Below are 25,104 nucleotides of genomic sequence, written 5' to 3' on the forward strand. Positions count from 1 at the left end.
GAACGATTTTCAGCTATTTGTTGCACTTAAATCTTTTCAGTCTTACTTCTTAGGCGCAGACATCGCTCATCTTTTTTTCAAGAAAAAATGTTGCATCAGCGTATTTTCAACAAGCCTTCACTCACAAAGAAATTGTTTTAATATTGGTAAACACGAGCAGGATGAGGGGAATATAATTAGCACGCAAGGAAAAAATAATTCGAAGGACACCTCAAGCCGATTTCATGAGCGCAAAAGTAAGAATATTTCGGATTTTAACCCAAAAACAACTGCCATTGTGCCAATTTTTGCTGCATCATTGCAATTTTTTTTTTCCTTTTCTGATACATGACACGGTCGTAATAAATTCACAAACCGCAAATGTAAAGAAAAGGGAGAATAAAATAACAGCGTCATGAATAGATAATGAATTATTTATCGCAGTTTCTTTGTTTAGTGGTGTTCAGTCTGGCGCTGTTGGTCGTCAATAAAATAAATACGTCTTGAAAGAGCGGTCACACGAAAGTCAAAAATTTCCCTTTTACCCTCAAGGGAATATTCCTTGACATGAAAATATTGCCTAATACAACAGTAAATACCAGCGGCGACCATTAGAATTTCAATCTTCATAAAATGCCTCAGGACTAGAACATTTATTCCGTTTGATGTTGAATGGAACTTAACCGCAAAACATTCCCAGCTAGGGTAGGGCTGAGCGTTTTTCAAGACCCCTTTCTTCATTTTGACACCTAGATAGGAAATTTAGTATTTTGAACCCCAGTGTTAATATTTTCTGAAAATGCTAGATGAAGAAGTAAATTAAGTGGAAGTAATTCCGGCGTGGAATTTAAACATCACGAGGACCTCGATGGGTCCTTCTCCCCTCCCGTGTAAAGATCAGCTCACATACCAGACGGAACATCAGAATGAGGCTTCCGGCCAATCGTCTGGGACAAAGTTGATATGTAGGCAGTCTGAGTCTTGAACATTTCTCGCCGGAGGCACGATCGGTTTAGGTTAATGTATTTGGGTCGTGCTATGTTTCATCAAAGGCGACCTAGTCGTTTCGAGGCTTTCACTTTCACAAGATGAACACACAGGATACGCGAAATCAACAGATGTTCAAAATTCGTCGAACTACCTTAGGATTTGGTGTTGTTCAAATCCTTCTAGGCGCCTCATTAACTGCGTTGTCTTTCACAGCTTTCGCCCTCACTTCTTCGGATAGAATCCGAAACGCTTGTCCTTACTGGGCTGGATTTGCGGTAAGATCCCCTCGCCTTGTATGATTTAAAATCTGTGACCATTGACTGTAGTGTTGAGATGTTAGCGTGATTTCGATTGACAAACTTGTCGCTTGTGTTCCTGTAATAGGTTTTTTGGAGCGGAGGTGTAGGTATAATTGCTTGGAAGCATTCGTCTGTGATGTCGGTGAGTCTATTGAATGTATATTTGTCACCCTCAAATCTCAATTGAAGCCCACAAGTACAGTCTCTCTATCATTTGAATAGAAGTTCTTCGTAGATGTAGCTTTCGTGTCGGTGATTTCCAAAGCCAAAGCTGTAGGATTAAAAATAATTTCCTGCGTGTCGGTTTATTTATACACAGAACAAGACCTCCTTTACTAGCTGTATTAGAGTTGCATTATTTTTTTCCTATCAACATCACCCTATTTTTACTGAATAACATTTCCTTCGGTTTAAACACTGAAGGAAAAATAGTGTCGACAAATTATGTATGCTTGGACTCGTGCGATGTTTGTCCAGACTACACGAAAGGAGGGGATGAATGACATCCCTCTGCTGTTGACTAAATGTCCTTTACTCTAGGAGCACAACTGAAACTAAAATTTGGAATTTTCCTTCTCACTACACGGTCTTTCGTAACTTCTAAGTCGAATTCATTTTTATGAAATGATCAGACAGGTATTAGGCGTGTTGTCAGTAGTCCAGGGATGTGGTATATCAAGTAACAATTTTTAATTCAACTAAAATCTCTCAAGTTTTATTCGTTTCGAGGCTTCGAAGGACCACAGTTTTTCAATTTATTGGATCCCTGCTCAGTTAATGAATTTTGAAGCAAATTATAGTATTATGGTTTTTTGAGAACCTGAAAGGAAAGAAAAAGATGTCCTTCTTTGAGCTGTTTCTGTCTATACAATATGCAAAAATTTCCCAAACCAGACTGTACACACATTGAACATTAACCTTGGTCCTAGCTGTATTTTAAATTAAGTCTTGTTGTGTTTTCCTTCTTTGTAAATTTTAATTAAAAGGTTACTGTTTACCTACCACGATCTGCCACTCAAATATCATTTAATACCTCCCTAATTTTGTAAATCGTGAATGGAGGGAAAAAGTGCTCTAAATTTCCCTGTATTGACAGACACTTGATGTTTACACTGTTATTTTCAAGGGGGTTCAATGTGTTGTTTGAGATGGCATGTGTAAAAAATTAAAGGCTTCTAAACAAGGGGGAGTTTATTTATAGTCTAAAAGGTATCTCGTTTTGCTGCTGGTATGTTTGAGTTAGTTTAATACATAATGAAGATCACAATCAGGGTAAAGTTACAGTTTAAGAACTAACTTGTGGATAAGGAGAAGTTGTTCTGCTATACTGTAATGAAATGACAGAAACGGAGATGAAGTTGTTGTGCTATACTGTAATGAAATGACAGAAACGGAGATGAAGTCTTTCTTCTAGAGTCATCTACATGTGCTACTAATTGTCATTTTGTGATGACCGACTCCCAGATGGCCATCGAAAGTTCAGTTAATTACAACTGAAAATGAAATATTGTGATGACTGGAATCCATTTTATTTTCATTAGAGATCTGAGCAGTTCTATTTTTCTCAAAGGTTTCAGTCATCAGGAGTCGACTGTACAATTTCTTTAAAAGAAATTTCTTTTAATAAAGGTGCTGCAGAAGTTTTAACTTTCAAAGTGCTCTGGCTTTTGAAGTAATCTATATATTTAGTTTTGTTTAAATTCAGTGTGAAAGTCGTGTTTTATGTACATGTCATTTTTGTTTAAAAGAATAATCTATTTGAAGATTCTCAAGTGATTAGGAAGGTATTTGCACACAAATAATACTTTAATGAGGGGTTAGAGGGCTGACTCTACAAGAAACCACTTGGAAGTGAAAAAGTTGTCTAACGCCAGATATTACACCATATGAGAATAGTTTTGGTTGGGGAGGAAATAAAGGCATAAGTTCTGGGTTGCTTCTTAACATAAGAGCATGCTCAGCCAACGAGAATATTGAAATCAAGCTGGGTATGAATTACGACAAATTAAACACGGAAATATGGGGCTTTGATTTATGCATAAGCGTGAAATCACTGTAACGAATATTAATGGGTAAGCGATGATTACAATAAGAATGAGGGGCTAATGAGATTATCTTTTTGGGGTCTACTTATGGAAACTTAAAACAAAGGAAATGTCTGAATCGTAACCCTTGAAAGTGTTTGCAGCTGCTTACAGAAAAGCATAAATATGGAGTCTGTATAGATTCAAGTTGGGCTTTTTGAAGGTGGTCATGAAAAGAGACATGTGCTAACAAGAGTGTTACAATAGCATCTGTTGTATTCGAAGACTTAGATGTAATGTGTTATTCTAGGAGACTGATCTCTTACACTTTTTTCTTATTTCATTTAACTACTTTCATGCATCACAGATATGTTATTTGACCTTATTTTCAGACTGTGTTGTGGTTAAGCAAGTTATTACTCGAATTAAGCCCGAGTCTGACGAACGGAGTCGCACTTTAAAGATGTGTACATTCTAGCATGCTAAACAATCCTTTGTAATTTGATTGGGGCGTTTTGAGTGCAGTACTGACTCATTCTTTTTAAGAAGTGGTAGCTTGTTTTTATCCTTTCTTTATGTCTACTCTTTGAACAGAGTGCAATATTTGGACAGTTGAAAACTAGCTTGACCTTGCTAAGCATTTTGAATGGATTAATTTGTGACCCGAAGCAGTACGCACGCAAATATTTTGTTGTTTGTCTGTCAATATCAACAGTGTACCAGTGCAAAGACTTGAGGTGTTAAGTTCTTAAATGCCAGATTATAAAGTCAAAAATCTTGCACAGTATGACACACAAACTTCTGACTTCGTGAAGTTGGTGAGTTGGCAATATAAATGGCAGATAATGTCTCAGACTAATATGGAGTTGATAACAAATACCAGACATTAATCCTCGTGACCTTTAGGTGCTTTACATACTTTTGCATAATCATATTGCTATTGTTTTCTGGGTTTCTCTACTGAAGCAAAACTTTTTCAGACAAGCTGAAACAGCTTGAGACCCATGTGGTCCACGCATTGCTTGAGTTATTACACTGACAGATGGAAATTGCTTGATACAGGTACATGCACTATGTTGAATGGAAAAGTTTGTGTACTTAGCATTAAATCATCCAATTCCTTGATGGTATTCAGGTGTTTGAATGGTCTCTTTTCCAATTATTCAATTATTCTAAATTTGTCAAGTGAAAAAAACACTATTCCAAAAGACCTTGCTTGTTATCAAAGGTATTGGTTTCATTCTGCCTTCATGAATTATTAACTATATGAAATTTCTAGGGCATGGAAATATGTGGAAAAGCCTACTCCACAAACTCAATGAGAAAAATCATTTGCTTGGTCAGTTTAAGCAGTAATGCTTTGATTCTCTTGACTCAAATTGCAAATGAGAGACACAATTACATTCACTGAAAGCATGATTGAAACACTTAAGCAAGTGATTTATGGGCTGTTTGAAACCAGAAACACCTTTATTTAGTGGCTGATGATGTAAACTTGTGTTTTGTGGACGAGGCTGTCCAGAAAAACATAACAATGTAACTCAACCTTAGCCTATACAATTTTATGGTTGAGAGAATTAAACTTTCAAAACATTTCTCCTCCTTATGATGTCTACAATTTTAATAAGCGTTAAAAACACTATGGAGTGTAACCTTACCCTTCAAGCAGCACATTTCTTCAATGCCACTGAGTAATTCATTTTGAAATCAGGTTTTTCCTACAAGGCCAATATCTCAAAAACATTTTCGGGTGAGAGACAAAGCTGATTTTCAAACAAGTTTTACATGGCTGATAGAATTAGACAGGATATTGCAAGAAAGAAATGTTTACCTTAATTGGGCAGAAGTCCATTGAATGGCACCTTCAGAAAAACTTAGCCAATTCAAGTTTCTCCTACTTCTTATTTTTCAATCATTTGTAGGCCTGCACCACTGTCAGTACTTTATCATTCCAAGTAGGAAAAATCTCCATTTTTTAGCCATTGTAGACCACAAATACAGGGCACATTTTAACTCCAACAAGGACTGTCCAGTGTCTAGCATTCAACCACCTGCTTTTGTCTCCACTATCACAGATTTCATCAGTAAATTTAGTGCAAATGTTCATGAAGCACTTCTAATGTTTTCCAAGTACACTCTTGGTGAAGAGTTTGATAAAGTTGTTTTAAGTGGCTTTACAAGCAATCTTTCGATGCTTATGTTTAGCAAAGATTCATTGTCTTTGAAAATTATTTATGTCACGTCTCAACTTCTGCGCATGTACTGTCAAGTGTTTTTTGAGCCAGTGGTCTTTTCAGGCATGAATTGAGCTATCAATCATATTCTTTGTTGTGGTTTCTGCTTGGAAATATTTTGAGGTCACTGTGTGCATTTGTGTACTATAACAGTTAAGGAAAATTTGTTGTAGCACCCCTTTTTTGATTGGTTTATCGCCATTTTACAACAACTGGACTTTGCAAACAAATATTATTACAATAAGTGTTATCAGGACAAAATGTTCTCACAATTACACAAAAATTAAAATGCAGTTTTACAGAGTTGTTTGTCTTAAATATTTTGAGCCAAGTTTTAAGCATTAATGTCAAGTTTGCTTGATAAAACTGACCATAATATCAAAGTTTTTTTGTTATCTTAGTTTCAACAGATTTTTCAGGGGGTTTTTAGTGCTTTTAACGAGACCCAACACCCCCTGGAGCTCTGGTGGGTATTCTGTTGTAAATCATGGGGTGTACTTTGCCACATCCAAGATGAATTAACATGCATTAGATAACATAGAAAATAGTAGTCAATTTAGCATAATTGCAGTATTCACCCTATTTATTTTTCATATCCTGTGGTCTTTGACTGTCATTCTTTCACTGGCAGATTTCTTTTTCTGCTTTTTTGCATGTTCTAGATAAATTCCTCATACATGAAGTAGAAGTACACATCATTGGTTACTTACTATAATTTTCAAACAGCTTTGCACTGAACTAAAATCATAAAAATAAATTGGACAATTAAAACAACAGCTGTTCTTCTCAACAGCGAGTTTGAAAACAAGCTTGAAAATCTGAATTGATAATAAAAATTAATAGCGTGCTTGTTGATAAACACTTATAAATCAAATTGGGAACTTCATCGTAAAGATGTTACCACGTAAGTTTGCATATTAAGGCTTAACCAAGGCTCAACTACAAAGAGAGAAACAAAAACAGCCATTGAACACTTAGTGTCTAACCTTTTAAAAAGCTGCATTTGCTGTGAAAAGCAAAGAGGACTGTGTTCCTATAATGGTTACTGGTTAGCCAGAGCATGTAGTAAGTTAAGTGACTTTTTGTCAATTTTTCTGAAGCAATCAGCAGCTCTAATCTAATTTGAAACACAAGCAGTGGAAACAGGTAAATTTTTTTGGCTGATTGATTTAATTCAACCATCTTGTGTAAATGTTAATTAGCTGCTAAATGCATTAGTAATGAAACACTTAAGTCTACAGACTAGATTAATCCTGGCATGAAGTTCACTGCTGCATATCTTTAATTTCACCCAGGAAAAAAAAAAAAAAGAAAAACATTCTGCATTTCAAGGCAGGGGACAGAGAGGTTTGTTTCCAATTACAAGCAGAAGAAAACTCTGTAAACCAAGATCATTCTAATACGTATATAAGAACGATCCTTCGCAGTAAAGCACTATTTGAGCAATAGTGGAAATCAGACCTGAAAAAAATTTCAGGCCTGTACGGGATTCGAACCACTGACCTCTGTGATACTAGTGCAGCGCTCTACCAATTGAGCTAACAAGCCAACTGACGAGCTAACAGTTGGCTTGTTAGCTCAATTGGTAGAGCGCTGCAAGCCAACTAACGAGCTAACAGTTGGCTTGTTAGCTCAATTGGTAGAGCGCTGCACTAGTATCGCAGAGGTCAGTGGTTCGAATCCCGTACAGGCCTGAAATTTTTTTCAGGTCTGATTTCCACTATTGCTCAAATAGTGCTTTACTGCGAAGGATCGTTCTTATATACGTCTCATAACCGCAGTTCACTCATATGTTTCATATGTTTGTTGTTGTTCGATCATTCTAATAAATAAGAAAGATGGTTCACTTTGAGCATGGTAAAGAAATAGCAAAACATAACTTCGTTATGGTCTTTCTCACAGTAGAGTCTTTGTGGCTCAGTGGTAGAGCATTGGAGCGTGGAATCCAAAGGTCTGATATCTCATGGGGACTCAAAATTGTTCCTTTGCCCCACCTTTGTGACAAGATGAAAAACATCCTTCACTAAAGATCATGTACTTTTTAAGCAACTCTGAGTCAAAAAGCAATGGAATGAATTGGCCAGGTGAAGGAAGGTTTAGATTGTAGCATCAAAATTTGAGAACACGTCCTTAAAGGAAATTTGATACACCCAGGATATTTTCTTGTATTATTTTGTAGACTCCTGTCTTTCTGGATCTTTCTGTGACTTTTGGAAGCTTTCAACTCTACTCAGGAAGTAATACCTACTGTAAAACACCTCTTTTAGACTTCTTTCATTTGACTTTTACCTTAACAAAAAGTTTTGTTAAAAAGAACTGATATTGTCAAATATCATATACCACATTTCCAGCCAAAAAGAAAAGACAAATTTGAGTTTCCAAGAATATACATACACTGACTCAAATTTTGATTACCAGTAACCAAATGACATTTCAGAGAACTTTTGCGTGAAACTCAGGCAGCAAGTTTGCATTTCAGCAAATGGAAGATTTTGAATATTAGAAATAAAGTGATCAGTTAGCAATTGTTACAAAAGAAACTAATATTTAAGGATCATTTGGGGAATTGTAACACCAAAAACATGGAACTGATTGGCTAATGCCTCTGAATTATCAGACCCTCTACTTTTTGTTGATGACACCAGTATCTTTTATTCTCACTCAAATCTAAATTACTTAGGATCTATACTTAATGTTGAACTCCAAAACATTGACATTTGGCTAAAATGTAACAAGCTTTCAGTTAATGTAAAGAAAACCAACTATTTAATTTTTAAACCCAGACAGAAGAAATTTAACTCCAGCATTTCTCTCTCCTTTGGAGGTAAACCCGTACAACAAGCTAATGTAACTAAATTCCTTGGGGTCTATATTGACAATCATCTCACCTGGAAATACCATATCAGCTATGAATGTAAACAAATCGCTAAATCAATAGGTATTATATTTAGGTCTCGCTTTTCCCTATCCTCTGCAACCAAGCTCACTTTGTATTACACCTTAGTTTATCCTTATATCGTCTATTGTAACTCCGTCTGGTCGTCCACATACGTATCTTACTTAAATAGAATTTATTATTTGCAAAAGCGAGCTGTGCGGGCTATCACCAACTCAGACTATCAAGACCACTCTGCCCCTTTATTCTCCAAACTAGGAATTTTAGATATTTTCCAAGTCGATACGTTTGAAATCACTAGATTTATGTTTTATTTCAAAAATAACTTATTGTCCCCATTGCTTCTTGATCTTTTTGTAAGGAATAGCCAAATTCACAACTACGGTACCAGAACAGCCAGTAATTATCGAACGCATTTGTGCTGTACAAATGTCGAGCAGTTTACAATTCTCTACCAAGGTCCTAAAATTTGGAACTCTCTCCCTATTTCAGTCACTCGTTTGTCAAACTTTCTTAGCTTTAAGGCGAAATTGCAAGAGTTTTTACTTAAATAATCACTGAATTGGCCAAGCCGCACATTTGCAGCACTTTTTCTTTACTTGATTTATCATTCTAAGTGAGGTGGCTCTTCCATAAGCCTGATGGCTTCTTGGGTCTCCTCGCCTTCTAACTGTTATTGCTGTACCATGTAACTATTTTTTTAATTGTTAAAATAAGGCAAATAAAGATGATGATGATGATGATGAAATTGATTTCCATATTATTCTCCTGGGGTTGCTTTGCAGAGGTAGCAACCTACCTTAAATCTTATTAAAAACACTGGATTTTATGCATTACCGTTTTACATTTTATGTTTACAGATATACATGTTGACCAGAAGCTACATTTACATCTGAGCGTGGTTTTTTGTACTGCTAGAATCAGCGAGCATCAATGTTGATTTTCAATTATTTGAGATTTGAACCATGACTTGGTCTCACAATCAAATTCAACTATGCATACCAACATGTCTTGTTGAGCAGTGAGGGTTATGTTGACACAGGTAGCCCAACCTCCCTCAGTAAAGGCTGATAGTTTCGAAAGAAACTGTTTGGGGCTGCGTCGGTGGGAGTAACGAAATAATTTGGATATATCAACAAAGTTGAAATGGTAACTTTGTTGATAAATTGTCCACAACAAGGCTTACTCCCTCAGTAAGCCTTGTTGTGGACAAAGTATAAGAATTTGTTTGGGATGAAATGCGGGTCCCGTTCTTAACAAGGAATCATAACAACTCACCTTGCTCCAGTGGGTATTCCTTTGCATTGTGTAACTGAGTTTCTAGGGCTGTTCAGCTCAGTTTTAGTTCATCTGCTTTGCCCACTAAAGGATGAAGAGTAAACATAAACACTTTTAATGGAACTTAATTTTCAATAAACAAAGTGATTTAAAAGGAACCTTGTCTTTAAAAATCTTGGCAAACTTCTTTTGATCTTGAGCCACTATGGATTTAGATTAAATTCATCATTTCCCTTTTATATATATATATATATATATATATATATATATATATATATATATATATATATAGGAAGTCTGCAAGTCGATTTTCGCGTGGAACAGTGCTCAATACGTTGAAGCAGAGCAGAATAAATATTATGAGAGGAAAAAAGGACGTAACTACATTTCCCGACAAGCCTGTTTCGTGAATCGCTTCACTCTTCAGGGGTTTAAGAGTGAAGCGATTCACGAAACAGGCTTGTCGGGAAATGTAGTTACGTCCTTTTTTCCTCTCATAATATTTATATATATATATATATATATTTTTTAAGTTTTGTTTGCTTGTTTTGTTTTATTTCTTTATTTTTTTGTTATTTGCCCTTCCATTTCTAAGAGTGATAATTTGAATAAAAATCTCTTTAAAACAGAACTACACTATTAAAGATGTTAAGCTAATTTATTATTTTATTTAACAATTGGTTCATACGTCAGCGTGCGTTCATCGAGATATGAAGCACGCGGGAAGTTTGGAGAGCACGAAAGATGCGTAAGAGTTGCTCGAGGCGTAGCTGAGAGCAACTCTAGCTTCTCGAGTGCTCTCCAAACTTCCCAAGTGCTTCATATCTCGATGAACGCATAGCTGACGTATGAACCAATTGTTTTATAACATGCTGTAGTTTATGTATAAAAGGGCAGAAATTCTCTCTCCTACGCTTCAATGCGTTGTTTATTTTGTTTCGGAAAAGTATTTCGTCATGCTTCAATGATCTTGTCTCAGAGTGGTCAAAAACTGACAGGTGAATTCATGCGTGGAAATGAAGTTAGAGTTCCGAAACGAGATGAAACCGTTGATGGTTTTGTTTTCCCTTCTCTGGGTTCTTTCTCGGGAGTTAAAAAATCCATTCCCAAAGAAAAAGTAGGTAGATCTTCATCGGCTTGTTCGTTTGTTGCCATGTTTAGTTTAACTTTTTTGCGGGAGTTTTTCCCGTTTTTAAATGAAAAATGCTTCAGTCACTTGCGAGAAAAAAATTTTTCGCGAGGCATTTGTTTGCTGACGTCACCAGCGTGCACAATGGAAAATTGAAGCACGCTCTCGCTGTTGAATTTGATTCCACGAATTTACAAGCTATGTTATAATACATTTGGATTCATGATTTTTGTTTTGTACAATATTTTTGTGTCGTTTTTCTGATAATTATTTTGTTGTTTCAGATGAGTTTGTTCACATTCTTCTCAGCGGTATGTGTGGTTCTGCAGATGATTGGTACAATTCTTACAGGAGACGCCGGAGGCTTGCTCAGATCACTTGTCATGTGTGAAAAAGAAATCTCGGGGCCTGGGTGCAAGTGCTGTGACTCTGTTATGGGTTGCCATGAAGGTGTAGGAGTAGTGGAATTTGAGGGCGTGCAAGACTGCAGCGTGATAACAGGACTACTTACTGGGTTGTTATATGGACTTTGTGTTTTAACTATCTTCGGGAGCTTACTATGCTTTATTGCAACTATCTTGGGATGTACTGCAGTGGCACGTCAAACAAGTAGAAATCAGGTGAGAGCTTGACCGCATCAGTTGTCGTTATTTTTATTTACCAGGGATACATAAAAGACTTATGGATAAGAGTTTTGCACAAATGTCCTCATATAATTTGTGGCATGGCAGGTTTTCGTTTGATGATAAAGTAAATCGTTTTCTCGCAAAACGGGGGGGAAGTGGAGGCGGTGAGAGATTCAAGAAATACATGTACTATGACGTCATCGTAGCAACACTCTTGTGGTCGCTTCAGTTACTACTTTGTTGGTTAATTGTGCATAGTTCTTTCCCCAGTAATCATCTGAAATTGCTTGAAATGCACATGCATGTAGTGAATCACGAGCATGATTGATGTTTTGAAAGTTTTCGTTCATTCCCCTCTGCTTAGGCAGTGTAAATCTTATCCTCCTGTCCCCCCCCCCCCCCCGGCCTCTCTTCTATTCTACTCCTCCGTTTTCTCATCCTCTTCCTCCCTGTTTAATTTTATTCCAACTATTTCACGTGACAATTTAGAGAGTCGTTTGTTGACAATATTACCCAAGAGCTAAGATTTCCCCTCCCTCCTGTTTCCCATTCTCACCCTCCTCGCATGACATTTTCATTTTCAGATGGTTCATTCAGGGTGGTTTCTGTACAAAACTGTCTTACCTCTTTGTATTTAGTTGTCTTCTCTTTTTTCTCTGTTTAGGGACTTTGTAGTCGGTACAGTTCCAGGAGGTCCCATGCTAGTAGGAGCCCAGAGAGCTACACTTGGGCTGATTGTTCGACAGACCTTACAATGTTGCCGCCCTACGCTCCACCAGTATATCACTCCGTTGATAATTTTCAAGAATATGGTCTGTCGTCATGCATAGTCCCGCCTCCAGTGTTTGACCCAACTGACTTACCTCCACCTTACTCATCACAGAACCCTTCCCTAGCCGAATCTCGCAACTCCTTGACTTCTCCGGAGTCATCAAACAACCTACCACAGTCTTCTGAAACGGACGTACATTTTCAGCCTATGCGCTCGAGCCATCAGGCGGGAAATTACAACGAGGAGCTCAGGGCCTCTGCTAGAGAAGAATGCAACCTCCACGATAGAGGTGCGCCTTGGGATGGTCACCTCAATGCTATGTCTGACAGTAGTGACCTCACAGCTAGCGCTTCGTCCGATTTGTCAAGCAATTGCAATAGAAGCTTTTCCGACCAGCAAACGAATGCCAACGACACTGATATGTACAAGACAGTTCTTATTGGAGCCACGCCTTTACTTAATCATCCCGCAAAGTCGAGAATACAAGCGGAGTTCTCAGAACTAGATGAAGCTTCCCCAGGCTCAAGGAGGCGAACATCGTCGCTACAGGAGACATTAACTAAAGAAAGTACTCACACTCGCAATGTACCGGCGGTTTCTAGATCTCCTGCCCGAGGTACTCCTCTCTTATCCCTGCGCACGCGTAGTAGATCTTTAGGTGAAAACGCTATCTATGTGAATTCATTTGAGGTCATGGCTCGACCTCCACCCAACGTGCGACTGCCAGCTGATGAACAGCTCAAAACGAGTAATACTGCTGGGCACGTCACCACTAGGAACACCCATCGACGTACAAGAAAAGGAATGACACTCAAAGGTGATTCGTCGAAAGATCACAACAGCAATCGCAGCGAGCAGAGGAAGGAAAAGGTGAAAAAAAGACGACGAAGGCATTCGCATAGCATTTCGAGACACAAGGAGAGATGGAATGCTAACTGTGAATCGCTAAACTCGCAAGTGAATCGTGGAAACGACGATTCAGTTACGCCGGGCAAAGAAACGGTAGTATGAAGAAATGTGTTAGTGCCTGAGGCCTAGATTATAGAGGGTGGGTTGGGTAGGGGGAAGACCGAAAGAAAATGACAGGGGTGATCTTGGTAGCTGAATGGGGAAAGAGTGTGGATTGGAACCAGCAATAGACTTAGGAACAAAAAATTAGTCATTGAATATCGTTTTTCCCTGTTTCCGAAGGTACTTTTGTCCATTATTGATGATAACTCCCTTCTCTTTCCTTCCCTTCCCTCTTCTCTTTTGTCCACTGTCTTTCTACCCATAGCTCCCTTCTCCGCTCCCCTCTATTTTCCACTGTTGTCGCAGCCATAGCTTCCTTCTTCCCCTCCCCTCCTTTCTTTTGACCGTTTTTGTTCTATCCATAGCTTCCTACCTCTTCCCCCTCCCCTTTCTTGAAACTATTCCTCTCCCTTCTGTTGAATTATTAAAGGCTGAAAACATAAGCATTAAGATTTTTTTTTTTTTTTTTTGAATGGTCTGGGGTACTTTTCGTTGGTGCCAATAGGAAGTAATCAAGGAGTAATGAGAAGGATGTTACCTTCCAAGGGTTGGAAACCAAATGAATCACGCGCTCTGAAACCCAAATTAGGGGCAGTTTGATACAGATTTATCACGAATTTTAGATGATCATCCCATCGTTTTCTTTCTGTGGTCCCTTTGTCCTTGACCCAATCTTAAGTGATCTGGCAGCTCTTTTATTTTATCGAAAAGAATGACGAAACAAAAAAGAACATTTTCAGTATAATGAGAATCGGCTTCGGGTGTATTCGTTCGATGCACCTCACAGAGAACTAGTTTGCTAAATCACGGCAGTGATAAATAATATATAACCAGTAAAAAGAGGTAAACCGAGATAGAAAAACATATCGATGCACGACGTGTTTGTAATATATTTTGCATGTTTTGTATTCTGTTTCCAAGTCTCCAGTGGACACTGAAAATAGAATCGTCAGAACTCTGATTTTCTCAGGTCACTGAATGTGACGACCAGGTAGCAATCTTATGGTTTTTTTACGTAATTTCCGAAACCAATACTCCAGAATGAGAACTAGCTTTTTTACCTTAGCCGTTCCACGATTTTTTTCGCCATCCTCTCCTCTCGCAGCTGTACAATTTCTTCTAATTCAGTTTGGAGAATTAAAGGTATGTTATTATTATACCCCCCAAGTTTATTGAAAATTGAACAGGCGAAAATTTAACAGAAGATTGGTATCTAGGGGAATGTACATGATAGTCTGAGTGCCAAAGGCTAAAGAGAAATAGACATTATGCTGGGACAGTAAATAGCTATCTCCAACCATTATTCCTTTAAATGGCCTGTAGGGAAGGCTCTGCTTCAAAGGGTACTTTTTTTTTTTTTTTTTTTAGGCTTACACTACACAAAGGGAGTAGGAAAAATATCATTTAGGCACTCATGAGGGCTTCAGATTTTCTCCAGAAATATCGTTAATATGCGTCATTCGAAGGGCTCTGAATCGAAAAGAAGTCATACGAAAGCACTCATCTTTTCGGCCGAATTGGTATTTAAAAAGGGGACCATCGGGGCGATGGTCAGTACTTTTGTAAGGGGACCATGCAGTACCTTTGTAAGGGGACCATGCAGTACTTTTGTAGAGTACCTCGCTTCCCCATTTCCTCTTTCTTCCCCCTTCCGCGTAAGGGTTTTAAGAGGGAAGGTTAGTTTTCTCCAGACATAAGTTACGACGGGATTCCTAATACTAAGAAACACTTTTTTGGAATAAATAGTGACAATTAAATCCCAAACCTTTTGTTTTAGAAATGTTGACATTCAAGTGAGAAATACGTACTTAAGTTTATACAGATAGGTAGTTCAGATTTAAAATGACACGATCGCAGTTTTAAGGGCATCATATGCATGTAAGTTTAATTCAATGATCAATGATTCATCTATTTATAGTGACTGTTGTTATTGATATCAGTCTGGAAGGACTTTAAAATATTGTGACTTTTGACTCAGTAGTAACTTAATAAATTTGTTATGTGGAGAGGAAATTTCATTTTGTTAAAATTTTACTAAAAATCATGCAATATCACATATGCGTCACATATAAGAGGTAAGGAAGTACATTTTAAGATGAGGATATACACCTTTGCCATAATGGCGGCGGCCGAGTGAAGACTAAAACTAGTGCATGGGGACGAGGCCACCCGGGCATGGATTTGTGCACTTGTGAGCGCTTGTCAAAAAGTTTCCGGCACAATTTATTAATCGATCCAAAAAGCTTTATTTCTCAAAGAACCGACAACTAATATAGCTAAGGCTCAAGTTAATATGTACAATGCCATGCCACTGCTGTGTTCCTTCATGGACTACAAGGAGATATCGCGACGTAAATATCCTACTTCAAGTTTCCCAAAGACAAACTCGCGAGAAAGCAATGGCTTCATGCAATCCGTCGAGAGGAAGGAAAAAGCTTCAAAGTCTTGGACTCAACCATGGTCTGCTCGCACCATTTTAAAATGGAAGACTTGAAGAAAAGTATTGCGGGCAAAATATGCCTTCAAACTAATGCTGTACCTTCGGTATTTCAGTGGCGTACTTCGCTGCGCAAAAAAAGCCTCCACCTCAAAGATTCACTAGTAAAACAACTACTCATCAATCATTCAGGGATTTATTCATGGTGTGCACACTCGGAAAGCAGCGTAAATGATAACTCGGATGAACAGCTAGAGAGTCATTACAACTGTAGAACCTAATGAAAAGAATGTCGAAAATTAGGCAAAGACAAAAGATGTCGAAACTCAGACCGATTTGGTCGAGTCGAAGGATGCATGCATTCAGAGTGATCAGAGTGTTGTCGCGCTTGTGAAACAGTATGAAATGAGAATAGAAGAGCTCTAAAGAGAAATAGAAAGCATTTCAAAGAAGAATGAATGTTTAAAAAGTAGACTTTTTCTACTGAAAGATTTCGCGCCGACAATTCTGCTGTGTCCTGCTACACTTCGTTTCCTAACAACGCTATTTTAATGGAAATCTACAATTATCTAGACCCCAGAGCGTGTTATATGATTGTTTTATTCCGCTCTGGTAAACAGAGGCATCTTCTGAAGTGAGTAGTTCCACATACTAGATTCAGAGAATTTGACGGGAACATGTCGTTTAGCGGCGGAGTGTGAACTTGTGTTGTTTGCCGAGCGCAGTTGTTTTCTTTTAGAATAAAGATTATTGGGATCAGGATCAATGATGTTTTTAACCTTTCCGCTCTTGATGTATTAAAGTATAAGAAATTAGGTCAATTTAAGTGTAAGTAGTCACAATTGACAATTTTCTCAAGCAATCAAAACACCTCGAAGTACGCATCTTGTGCTCGAAACTAGCCTTGTCACAAGCTTGCTTTTTTCTTTAAACCTTTCGCTGGGTCACCTCTGCCCTTCAACCATAGTCTCAAGTCCTCAGTCTTGAATTGTGAGAGATTTCTATCTCCTAAGGAAGCTCCAGGAATGTCATTTTCGGTTAAAAGGCTCGAGGAATTGTGAGAGTTTGTATAGTCGCGTCGCCATGTGTTGCCCGGGTGGCCTCGCTTTCGTGAAATTATTCATAACCAGTCTCAGACCTCCATCAGATTTTCTGCCATTATGGCAAAGGTGTATGGGATTTGTTTGAAAATGACTAACTCGAGATCGTGGATTAGGGAAATTTTCAAAGTAAGCCGGGATTGTTATGATTTTGCTCAACTACGCTCCGTGATTGGTACAGAAAACTCGCGCCACTTTCCTAACCAATCAGATGCAAAACTAAAACTAATGAGATAATTTGAATATATCAACAAAGTTGAAAAGGTAAATTGGCCACCGTTACGATTATAAGAGCTGACGTTTCGAGCGTTAGCCCTTCGTCGGAGCGAAATTCGCTCCGACGAAGGTTTCAAAAAAAATTCGAAATTCGCTCCGACGACGTTTTTTACCTTAGCCGTATATTCAAATTATTTCGTTACCCCCACCGACGCAGCCCCAAACAGTTTCTTTAGAAACTATCAGCCTTTAAAACTAATAAGGACTTAGTGGCCCGCGTTTTCCCGCGGTTGCTTGTTTTACTAGTTCTCATTGGCTCTGAAAGATATTTTGCTTACTGTGGTTCTGTTGGTTTTGCTTTCACAACACATAATCGACAAGTGCCCTATTGTAGTGGAACAAACCACAGTAAGTCCGAATTGACAACAGCCGATCAAAAAGTACAGCCTGCTCTATCCCCAAGTGAAAATCGGTGACCCTTTGTCTCATCTTTCGATTTTCACCCTTACCGGCCGAGTCAGTTTCATTGCGCACCTTCCTCGCAAATTATTCTTTTCTTTTCCTGCGGTAAATTCGGAGCTAGCTTCCCTTTTGCTCTGCTAGACGCTAACTGAGCTGACTTAAACATAAGCTGACATAATGACAATCTCGCTTAGTCGACAATAAATCCTTCTATGATATTCCAAGTTACACCACTTTATTCCTCTCTACAAAACTGAAATAAATCGTATCAATTTCGTCAGCATGTCTCAGAGGTTCAAAGAAAATCGATTTCCCCATCTCGTTCCCTTCAGTATATTTACTCTGCCTCTCTACTCTATAAAATTCTATTGACGGTCATACGTTCATTGGTCCGCCGACTTATGCTGGACATGAGCCGGAGTTCAGGTTCGGATAAAGCTGGCTTTAGTGGTGCAGAGACATTAGAGACAAAACATGGACGGCTCGTGTTTGCTGAAAAGGTTGGATGGTTGAATGGGGGGCATTGGAGCCTCTGGGAAACCGCAAACCTGGAGAAAAAAACCTCCAAAACCGAAAAACCGAGGAAAAAAGGCAGTAAAACCGATCTTGAATTAACATTCCGAGCGGACTCAAGCCCTGCGTACATTGCATGTTTTTAATTTGACACTATCAGGTGAACAACTGGAACTATTTATGAATGAATTAAAACCCTTGGAGTTCAAATTGATGAATCTTTGAACTGGCGCCCACACATTCATACCATTTCAAAAAAAATATCCGCTGGCATTGCTATTTTAAGGCGTGTAAGTCATTTTGTACCACTTGATACTAGAGTGAATAAGTACAATGCACTGGTAATGCCATATTTTAATCACTGTGGTGCCGTATGGGGTAATATCAATAAGGGTCTAGCAAACAAACTTCAAAAGCTGCAGAATAGGGCTGCTAGAATTCTCACCTTTTCTAATTATGACGTTCGCTCAAGTGTTTTGTTGGATGAACTTGGCTGGGAAAGGCTGAAATATGTAAGACTTAAACAGTTAGCTGTGACAATGTATAAAATCCATAATAATCTTTCCCCATCGTATCTGAGGCGGATCTTTACCAACAACTCAAATGTACATTCACACAATCTTGGAAATTCTGAGTTAAATTATTATGCCCCAGACCCAGAACTGAGTCTGCAAAAGGGAGCCTACACTACAGAGGATCTGTTCTGTGGAACAGGATTCCCTCAGAGATTAGAAAACTGCCTAGTTTAAATGTTTTTAAAACTTCATTTCATGGGAAAGATTTTTCTGATACACCATTGTAACTTTTATTACCAACAATGTAAGTTTTTGTATTTTTAACATTATAGCTAATAGTTCCTAATTATTCACGATGTAAGTTTTGTATTTTTAATATTATTATAGTCAATAGTTCCTTAGAGTATCTTAGTTTAGTTTAAACGCGATTCCTAGGAAGACCATGTAAAATGATACGATTTCGTGTATAAATAAAGATTGATGATGATGATGATGATGATGATGATGATGAATTCTTTGGAAAGATTGGAAACAGCCTTAGGATTCTTAAAGGATTGTTCAGTCGCAATATTCAGGGAAAATCAAACACCCCTTATAACTATTTAATAACTATTCTCCTGTCACGGGGATTTGTGGATTTACTAACGTTCATGAGGTGGATGGCACAACCAGCTTCTTGTCAGGTTCAATTTTTGAACAATTTTGAACCATTCAGTTTATTCTTGATAATTATTGACTTCAATCGAGCGGATTTTGAAACAAAACGGGTTGATCGTTCAGCATTTCTATTAGTTTACTTTCTCGGTTTGGTCTGTACGTACTGTTTGCTCTACTTAAAGCCATATTCGATTTAGTATTCATTGAAATTGTGTCATTTCAGCTCCAAACTTTTTATCATTTACCTCTATCGTAGTTTTATTATGTATTTCGCGTGAGGTCAGTACAAACATCCTTTTGGTCGTGAGTGCTTGATGAACTGGGCCCTCCAGACAAGGAAAAGAAAGTCATTTTAGAGATACGCAATGATATCAGTCAATTTCAGTGTAATGTGTGGCTTTTGACAAAATCGTCATCCCTTTGCGACAAAAGCAGCAACGACCCACTTAAGAGTTTCTGGAAATGCTTTGCCTGTGGGTGTTTCCTTTTTATTGTTTCAGAAACACCCCCTAAAATGAAGTCAATGCAATATACGTGCCCTTAGGTATCGCAAATCTAGAGTCGTTGACCATACCCCCACGCTTTTAATTGTTCTGGTAGCTACTAATCACTCAGAGCGACATTTTTATTGTTTTGCGGTGACTCTTAACGATCTTAACGCAAATAGTGGCAGCCAGCTATTAACCCAAAATGAGGGCGTGAGTCGCAAGTTCCGCTCATATGAACTGCGGCTATAATCCGCTTCCTTGGCCTGTTTTGTTTGTACGGTTTTTATCCTTAAAAGTAGATTACTTACTCAATCAAAGATGTCTATGATGCTCCGAAACTTAGAAGAAAAAAACAAGAAATTCAAAGCGAGCGGAAAAGGAAAATCATGCCAACAAAAGAGGAAGCGTTCAAGATCTCGTGCCTTTTGTTTCGCTTTCCGTTTCCTGATCCGGAGGACACTGGACGAATCAGAAACGACTCGACTAGGAACTGCTCCGTCAAAGTCTTCAAGAAATTAAAATCTCGAGTTTGAGGCAAATTAGACATAGCAACACGGAAAGTTTTTAGAAATATATTTTTGATGTAAAACTTTGAAAAATAAGCTTAACTTGAGGCCATTACATGAAATGTACACTCATTGAACCCAAACTTTAAAGATAGTGCTTCAGGTATAGATTATTCTTGGTTACCTTTGGGTAAAACTCAGAAGGATCACTGGCTAAAGCTATCATAAACTGCTGCTCATGCCACCATAAATGACGATTGGCTCCTTAGATCATGGCGAAAAAGAAAAACACCAGAATTTAGGAATAGTTGCATGAACACGGCACGACCGATGACTGATGATTTTCAACTGAAAATATCGCAACAAATTTCTTCTCAGTTCCCCTTTCAATTTTTCCATCCCGGAAGTTTTTAGATGGATATAAATGACAGCTAAGAATTTGGGGAAAGAATGGATAAGGAACTCTAAGAGTATATCAACTGAAATAGCTACTGAATCAGCTGCAGCGGTGACTAATCAAGGAGCGGATAATTCGAGCCGGCCAGATTCTTGATCTCTAACGTTCGTCCAAACTTCCCTTTCCAATCTATCACTAAATTCTTAACTTCATTTAACCTCTGAAGGTCTTATTGGAAATTGTAAATCCGTAAAAACGTTCATGTTGCAAACTCAAGAAAATTACCATCACAGCAGAATGTTTTAGACTGTAGTGATGAAAATCCAAGAGTCTGTAAAAAACCTTTGCGTGAACACAAGATACATAGACTTACTCAACACTAAAAAAATCTTAAAACCGAAAAAAAATCACGCTAGCTGTCGGTTTGGTAAATTAACAAACACAGGGTGTGGATTATTTAGAGTGATTCAAAGCAAATTCAGCTCGTGAATTAGAGAGAAAAAGATGATAAGCGACAAATTCAAACTTGGACTGAACACTTAGCACGCTGTCGGAAACGCGCGCACATATATTTAGTCTTGGTTAACTCATTTCACCGACCTGATCGATCCCATATCAGAAAGATGTGCCATGATTAGTTTCAGGTAAAAGAAAGAAAGGGTGTTTTCGCCGACAATCTAGCGATATTCAATCAAACCAGTTCATTTCACTAGAAGACTGAAACAAACAATATCAATTCCATTTTACTCCCGATAATCCAGAGCAAAAATGATGTCACTTTTCCTGCCGGCTTAAATTTATCTTCACTCAACCTCCGGAATTTCTAGAGATCATTTATTGGCTCAGGGACTGAACTGATGTCCGCGAGTGCGTGGTTTTACATGCTTTATCGGTTCTATTTTTCTGACTTTACACGCGTCAAATGATAAAATGACAATTTATGTGCGGCTCTTGTTTGCGGAAAAAGTGGGTTGGTTTATTATTATTACTAATTCGAACCGACTTAAGCTTTACAGTATTGTGTCTATTTTTCATTTCAAGCAAGTCAAGTCATCAGCTGAAAATATCAAGGTATATACGCATTACCACGAGACAGAGGAATCCAGCTCTAGAAATTTAAACAATTTTTCAGTCAGAAATTTTCAGGGTAGACCAGTGCAACGTCTAACAAAACCAGAGTTGTAAATTGATTTCATGCATGTCAGTGATTCGGCGATGTACTGGCTTGGTTCATATGGAAGTGGGTTACGCAGCCCGGCGGCCAGCCGGCTTGGTTGTTCTGCCCTCCTAAGCGTGTGTGACTTGAATTCTACGGTTAGTCCTACCAATCAGTGATGACTGAATTCATTTGAGTGATTTCAAAATATAAAGTATTTTGTCTTTTTGGCTATGGTATCAGTATAATTTCACTCTCAGTTGGGTCTATGCTGTTTTGTGTAAACCATATCTAATCTGACTAAGTATTGGCTGAAATAATGTTACATTCAGTTCAACTGATGTCCCCAGTCTTTTAACTTGTACTCTGGTTCTCGGCTACAATGTCAGTTTTCAATCTGCGGACTTACAGAATGATGACTTGGAGTAATCAGAGGACAGAAAAGAGCAAGCTTACCTGGGAGTTATGTCATGCATGATGTATGACACCAGAATAAATGTGTAGATGTACATGGTCACCGTAACAGATCTAGACCGAACTGTGACGCGATTAGCTTCCAGATCATCAAGACCTTTGGTCGTGTCCTCATCTCGGGCTCCTTTCAACAAAAGCAGCAACGACTTAATTTTTCCGCAAAATAGGAAATTTTTAGAGTTCTAGAAAGTGCTCTCTCGAAAGACAGCCTCCATCTTTTTGTTTCAGAAGCACCTCATGTGATATTGTCTAATAAGCATATACGTGTCCTCTTGTTATCGCAAATCTCGGGTCGCTTACCGAACCCCACGTTTTTTTAATTGTTTTGGCATCAGCTAATCAAATGAAGTGACATTCTTACGTTTTTGCGGTGTTTATTGAAATGCCTTAAAGCAAACAGTGGCTTAGCAAGCTAATAACTTCAGCCCGAAGGCGTGATAATTACAGCTTCCAATTACACGAAATCCATGATCCGCTTTCTTGGCTTGGTGTGTTTGTATAATTTCCTTGTTATGAGTAGATTAATAGCTCGATCGATGCTGTGCATGCCGCTCCTAGCCTTGATGGTCTTGATGGCTCCGCGGGAAAATGTCGGCAAAAGTGGATTTACTAAGAGTTCCTAGTCTTCGTCCGTTCGCAAATAATTCTAGTCTGTGTTCCTCGCAGCAAACACCGGATGAAGCGGAAAACGACTTCAAGAAATTGCTCGTATACGGAGTGAATGAAAATTATGATTTTGTACGCAATTTACATAGTTTAATTTTCTAGTGTGAAACTCCGCGAAGTTAGCATAATAACTTCACTAATGATAGAAACCATTCGAACACAAAAGCGAAAGCTAGAACTTCTATTTGTAATTTTGAGCTTCAGCCCGAAAGAATTACTTGGTAGTTCTGCTTATTATTTTACATCCATGGGTAAATATAGCCTGAGACTTGGAAAAAAGTAAGCCTGAAATTTTAGGGATGGTTGAACCCGACCGATAACTGATAATTTCGAAGAACTGCAACCAATTTCCCCGGCTTTTTTTTCTTTTTTTTATTTTCATCAAGTGGAAAGAGCGGCCAAGAATTCAGAGACAGAGGGGAAAAAGAACTCTAGGAGTAGCAACTGAAAAACTGCTGCTGAGTCATACTCTCGTCATGATTAGTCAATCTTATCATTAAATATCATTTCTCTCCGAATTATTTTCATATATCCTCATTAATCAAAAGCAATTGCTTGTCATCATATTGTCGTGTCAGTCATTTAAGCGTCTTACTACACATAACATGTTTTGAAAACTTCCTGGATGCAATCTCGGGAAGATTGCCATCAAAGAAGAAGTGAATAGGCTCAAGTGATCGACTAACCGCGGAAGTCTTCTTAAAAACAACAACACGTACAACTCATAATGGACGCTATAGATTTAATAGAAGCTTTATGAAATCTAAATACGATAGAAACACAAGGGCTTGTAACTGGTATAGATGCATTTACAACGATTTAGAGCGACTTAATTGTAACCTGTGAAATAGAGCAAATGGAATTAAAGTTTGTCCCCTCAAATCGGTATAAAATGCGCGCAAATATATTTTGTCATACCATCAGTCTCGAGTTTCCGTGTTCAACCAGTTTGGTTCCATATCAGAAAGGTTAAGCTGAGGGATCAGGAGAAAAAAGGGTGTGTTCGTTCCGCTCGCCTTTAGGCGCGATTCATGTCGGAGTCCTACTGAATATATCGAAGGGGGTGTTTTTTTTCTTTATTTTCAGTCGCTCCATATATCTGCCTCACGCACCAAAGGAACTGAAATTCTTGAAGTAGCTACGTGGACGCTAATTTACCAAAGGGTCATAACGGCGTTTACCAACCCCCTACTGTTCAGTCCAGTCTGAAAACAAATGCGGACTATTAATGATAGACAGTGTTCAGTGTTTATGCGGTGAATCTCACGCACTGATCGAGGCGATGATTGAAAAATCCGGGTCATAAAGTTTAAAATGGCGTTTTCAGAGAGCATTTAAAAAGCGGAAGTCTACAAAACCGCGGGTGGATCGCTCACGCAGAAATTACATAATCAATAATGACAAAAGCTCTGGCGAAGCCTGTTGGAAGCGATTGAAATATTTGCCCAATTGTAACCTGAAATCTCTTTGCCGGAGTCCAGTCTTGCAACAGAAGTGATTAAGTTTGCAGAAATATCTATTTATAGCTATAGGCCCCAAGCCAGAGCTAAGAATCCACTTGGCATATTCTAGCACTTTGTTATAGAGAGACCGCTTTGAAATTGGCGAGCCGCATTCCTAGTATTTGATTACATATTTGAACGATTGCAAAATCTGACATCCTTTGATTCCTAAAAGAATGTGTCCAAATAAAACCATTTTACCGAATGAATTTAAATATAAAGGCTTATTCATTTTACAGCCTTTCTTTCATCTTCATGACTTTCCATGGGCAGGAACCGTTTCTAATGAAACTCGAGATGAAACGTATTTGTTAGTATTGACCTCTAATTTGCTGTAGATAGTACACCTGAAACTACCCAGCAAACAGCACGTAATATATTTCCACCTGAAACAAAGATCTTTTTTTTTTTCTCTATAAAAAGACCCATCGTTTACACCAAAGCGGAAACAGCTTTTTTTTTAACCTTAAGAATTGTCTGAGGTTGTACTTCCACATAAAAAAAAACATTACGTCGGAACAGTTAAATACTATATCGTGACCTTTCGATAAACAATTGATGTCAAGTGTTACTCAGCAGATATGTACATTTGTCGAAGGTTATTTAAGGTACACTGATCACGTTTGCTTGAATTTTCAGAGCAATCAGTTCCAGCATACTTATGATAAATCATCTTTTAGCCTCCATTCCACATCTTTCCTCTGATTTCTTAATTCTTATCCATTCGAGCCTTTTAAACCGTTCAGAAGTCCTAATATTGCTCGTCAGTAAGATTTA

General features: G+C 38.2%; 1 protein-coding gene and 1 long non-coding RNA gene across 4 annotated transcripts; one reads left to right on the forward strand and one right to left on the reverse strand.

Annotated features, from left to right (window-relative positions):
- Positions 1–121: 121 nt before the first annotated feature.
- LOC148741459 (uncharacterized) lies at positions 122–24,501 on the reverse strand. 3 transcript variants are annotated; one of them, XR_015993991.1, is made up of 5 exons: positions 22,142–22,444; positions 18,412–18,469; positions 12,080–15,952; positions 9,701–9,784; positions 122–1,539 (listed from the first exon to the last, which is right to left on the reverse strand). It is a non-coding gene; the product is annotated as an uncharacterized LOC148741459 (long non-coding RNA). The 3 variants fall into 3 exon arrangements; XR_015993990.1 differs by lacking the exon at positions 12,080–15,952 and having other exon boundaries at positions 22,142–24,501; XR_015993988.1 differs by having other exon boundaries at positions 12,080–18,469; positions 22,142–22,465.
- Positions 1,068–14,395, forward strand: LOC111321364 (uncharacterized). Its single transcript, XM_022924214.2, has 4 exons — positions 1,068–1,244; positions 1,354–1,410; positions 11,114–11,449; positions 12,120–14,395. Exons 1-4 carry the CDS (start codon positions 1,068–1,070, stop codon positions 13,236–13,238), a joined length of 1,689 nt encoding a protein of 562 aa, XP_022779949.2. The 3' UTR covers positions 13,239–14,395.
- Positions 24,502–25,104: the final 603 nt, after the last annotated feature.

Source organism: Stylophora pistillata, chromosome 1, assembly GCF_964205215.1.
Source record: "Stylophora pistillata chromosome 1, jaStyPist1.2, whole genome shotgun sequence".
Lineage (NCBI taxonomy): Eukaryota > Metazoa > Cnidaria > Anthozoa > Scleractinia > Pocilloporidae > Stylophora > Stylophora pistillata.

Bases quoted from the DNA above. Each gene is read 5' to 3' on its own strand.
- LOC111321364 (XM_022924214.2), top strand. From the start codon at position 1,068: ATGAACACACAGGATACGCGAAATCAACAGATGTTCAAAATTCGTCGA. The intron at 1,245-1,353 runs GTAAGATCCCCT...TTCCTGTAATAG, and splicing joins CTTACTGGGCTGGATTTGCG to GTTTTTTGGAGCGGAGGTGT. The intron at 11,450-12,119 runs GTGAGAGCTTGA...TTCTCTGTTTAG, and splicing joins GTCAAACAAGTAGAAATCAG to GGACTTTGTAGTCGGTACAG.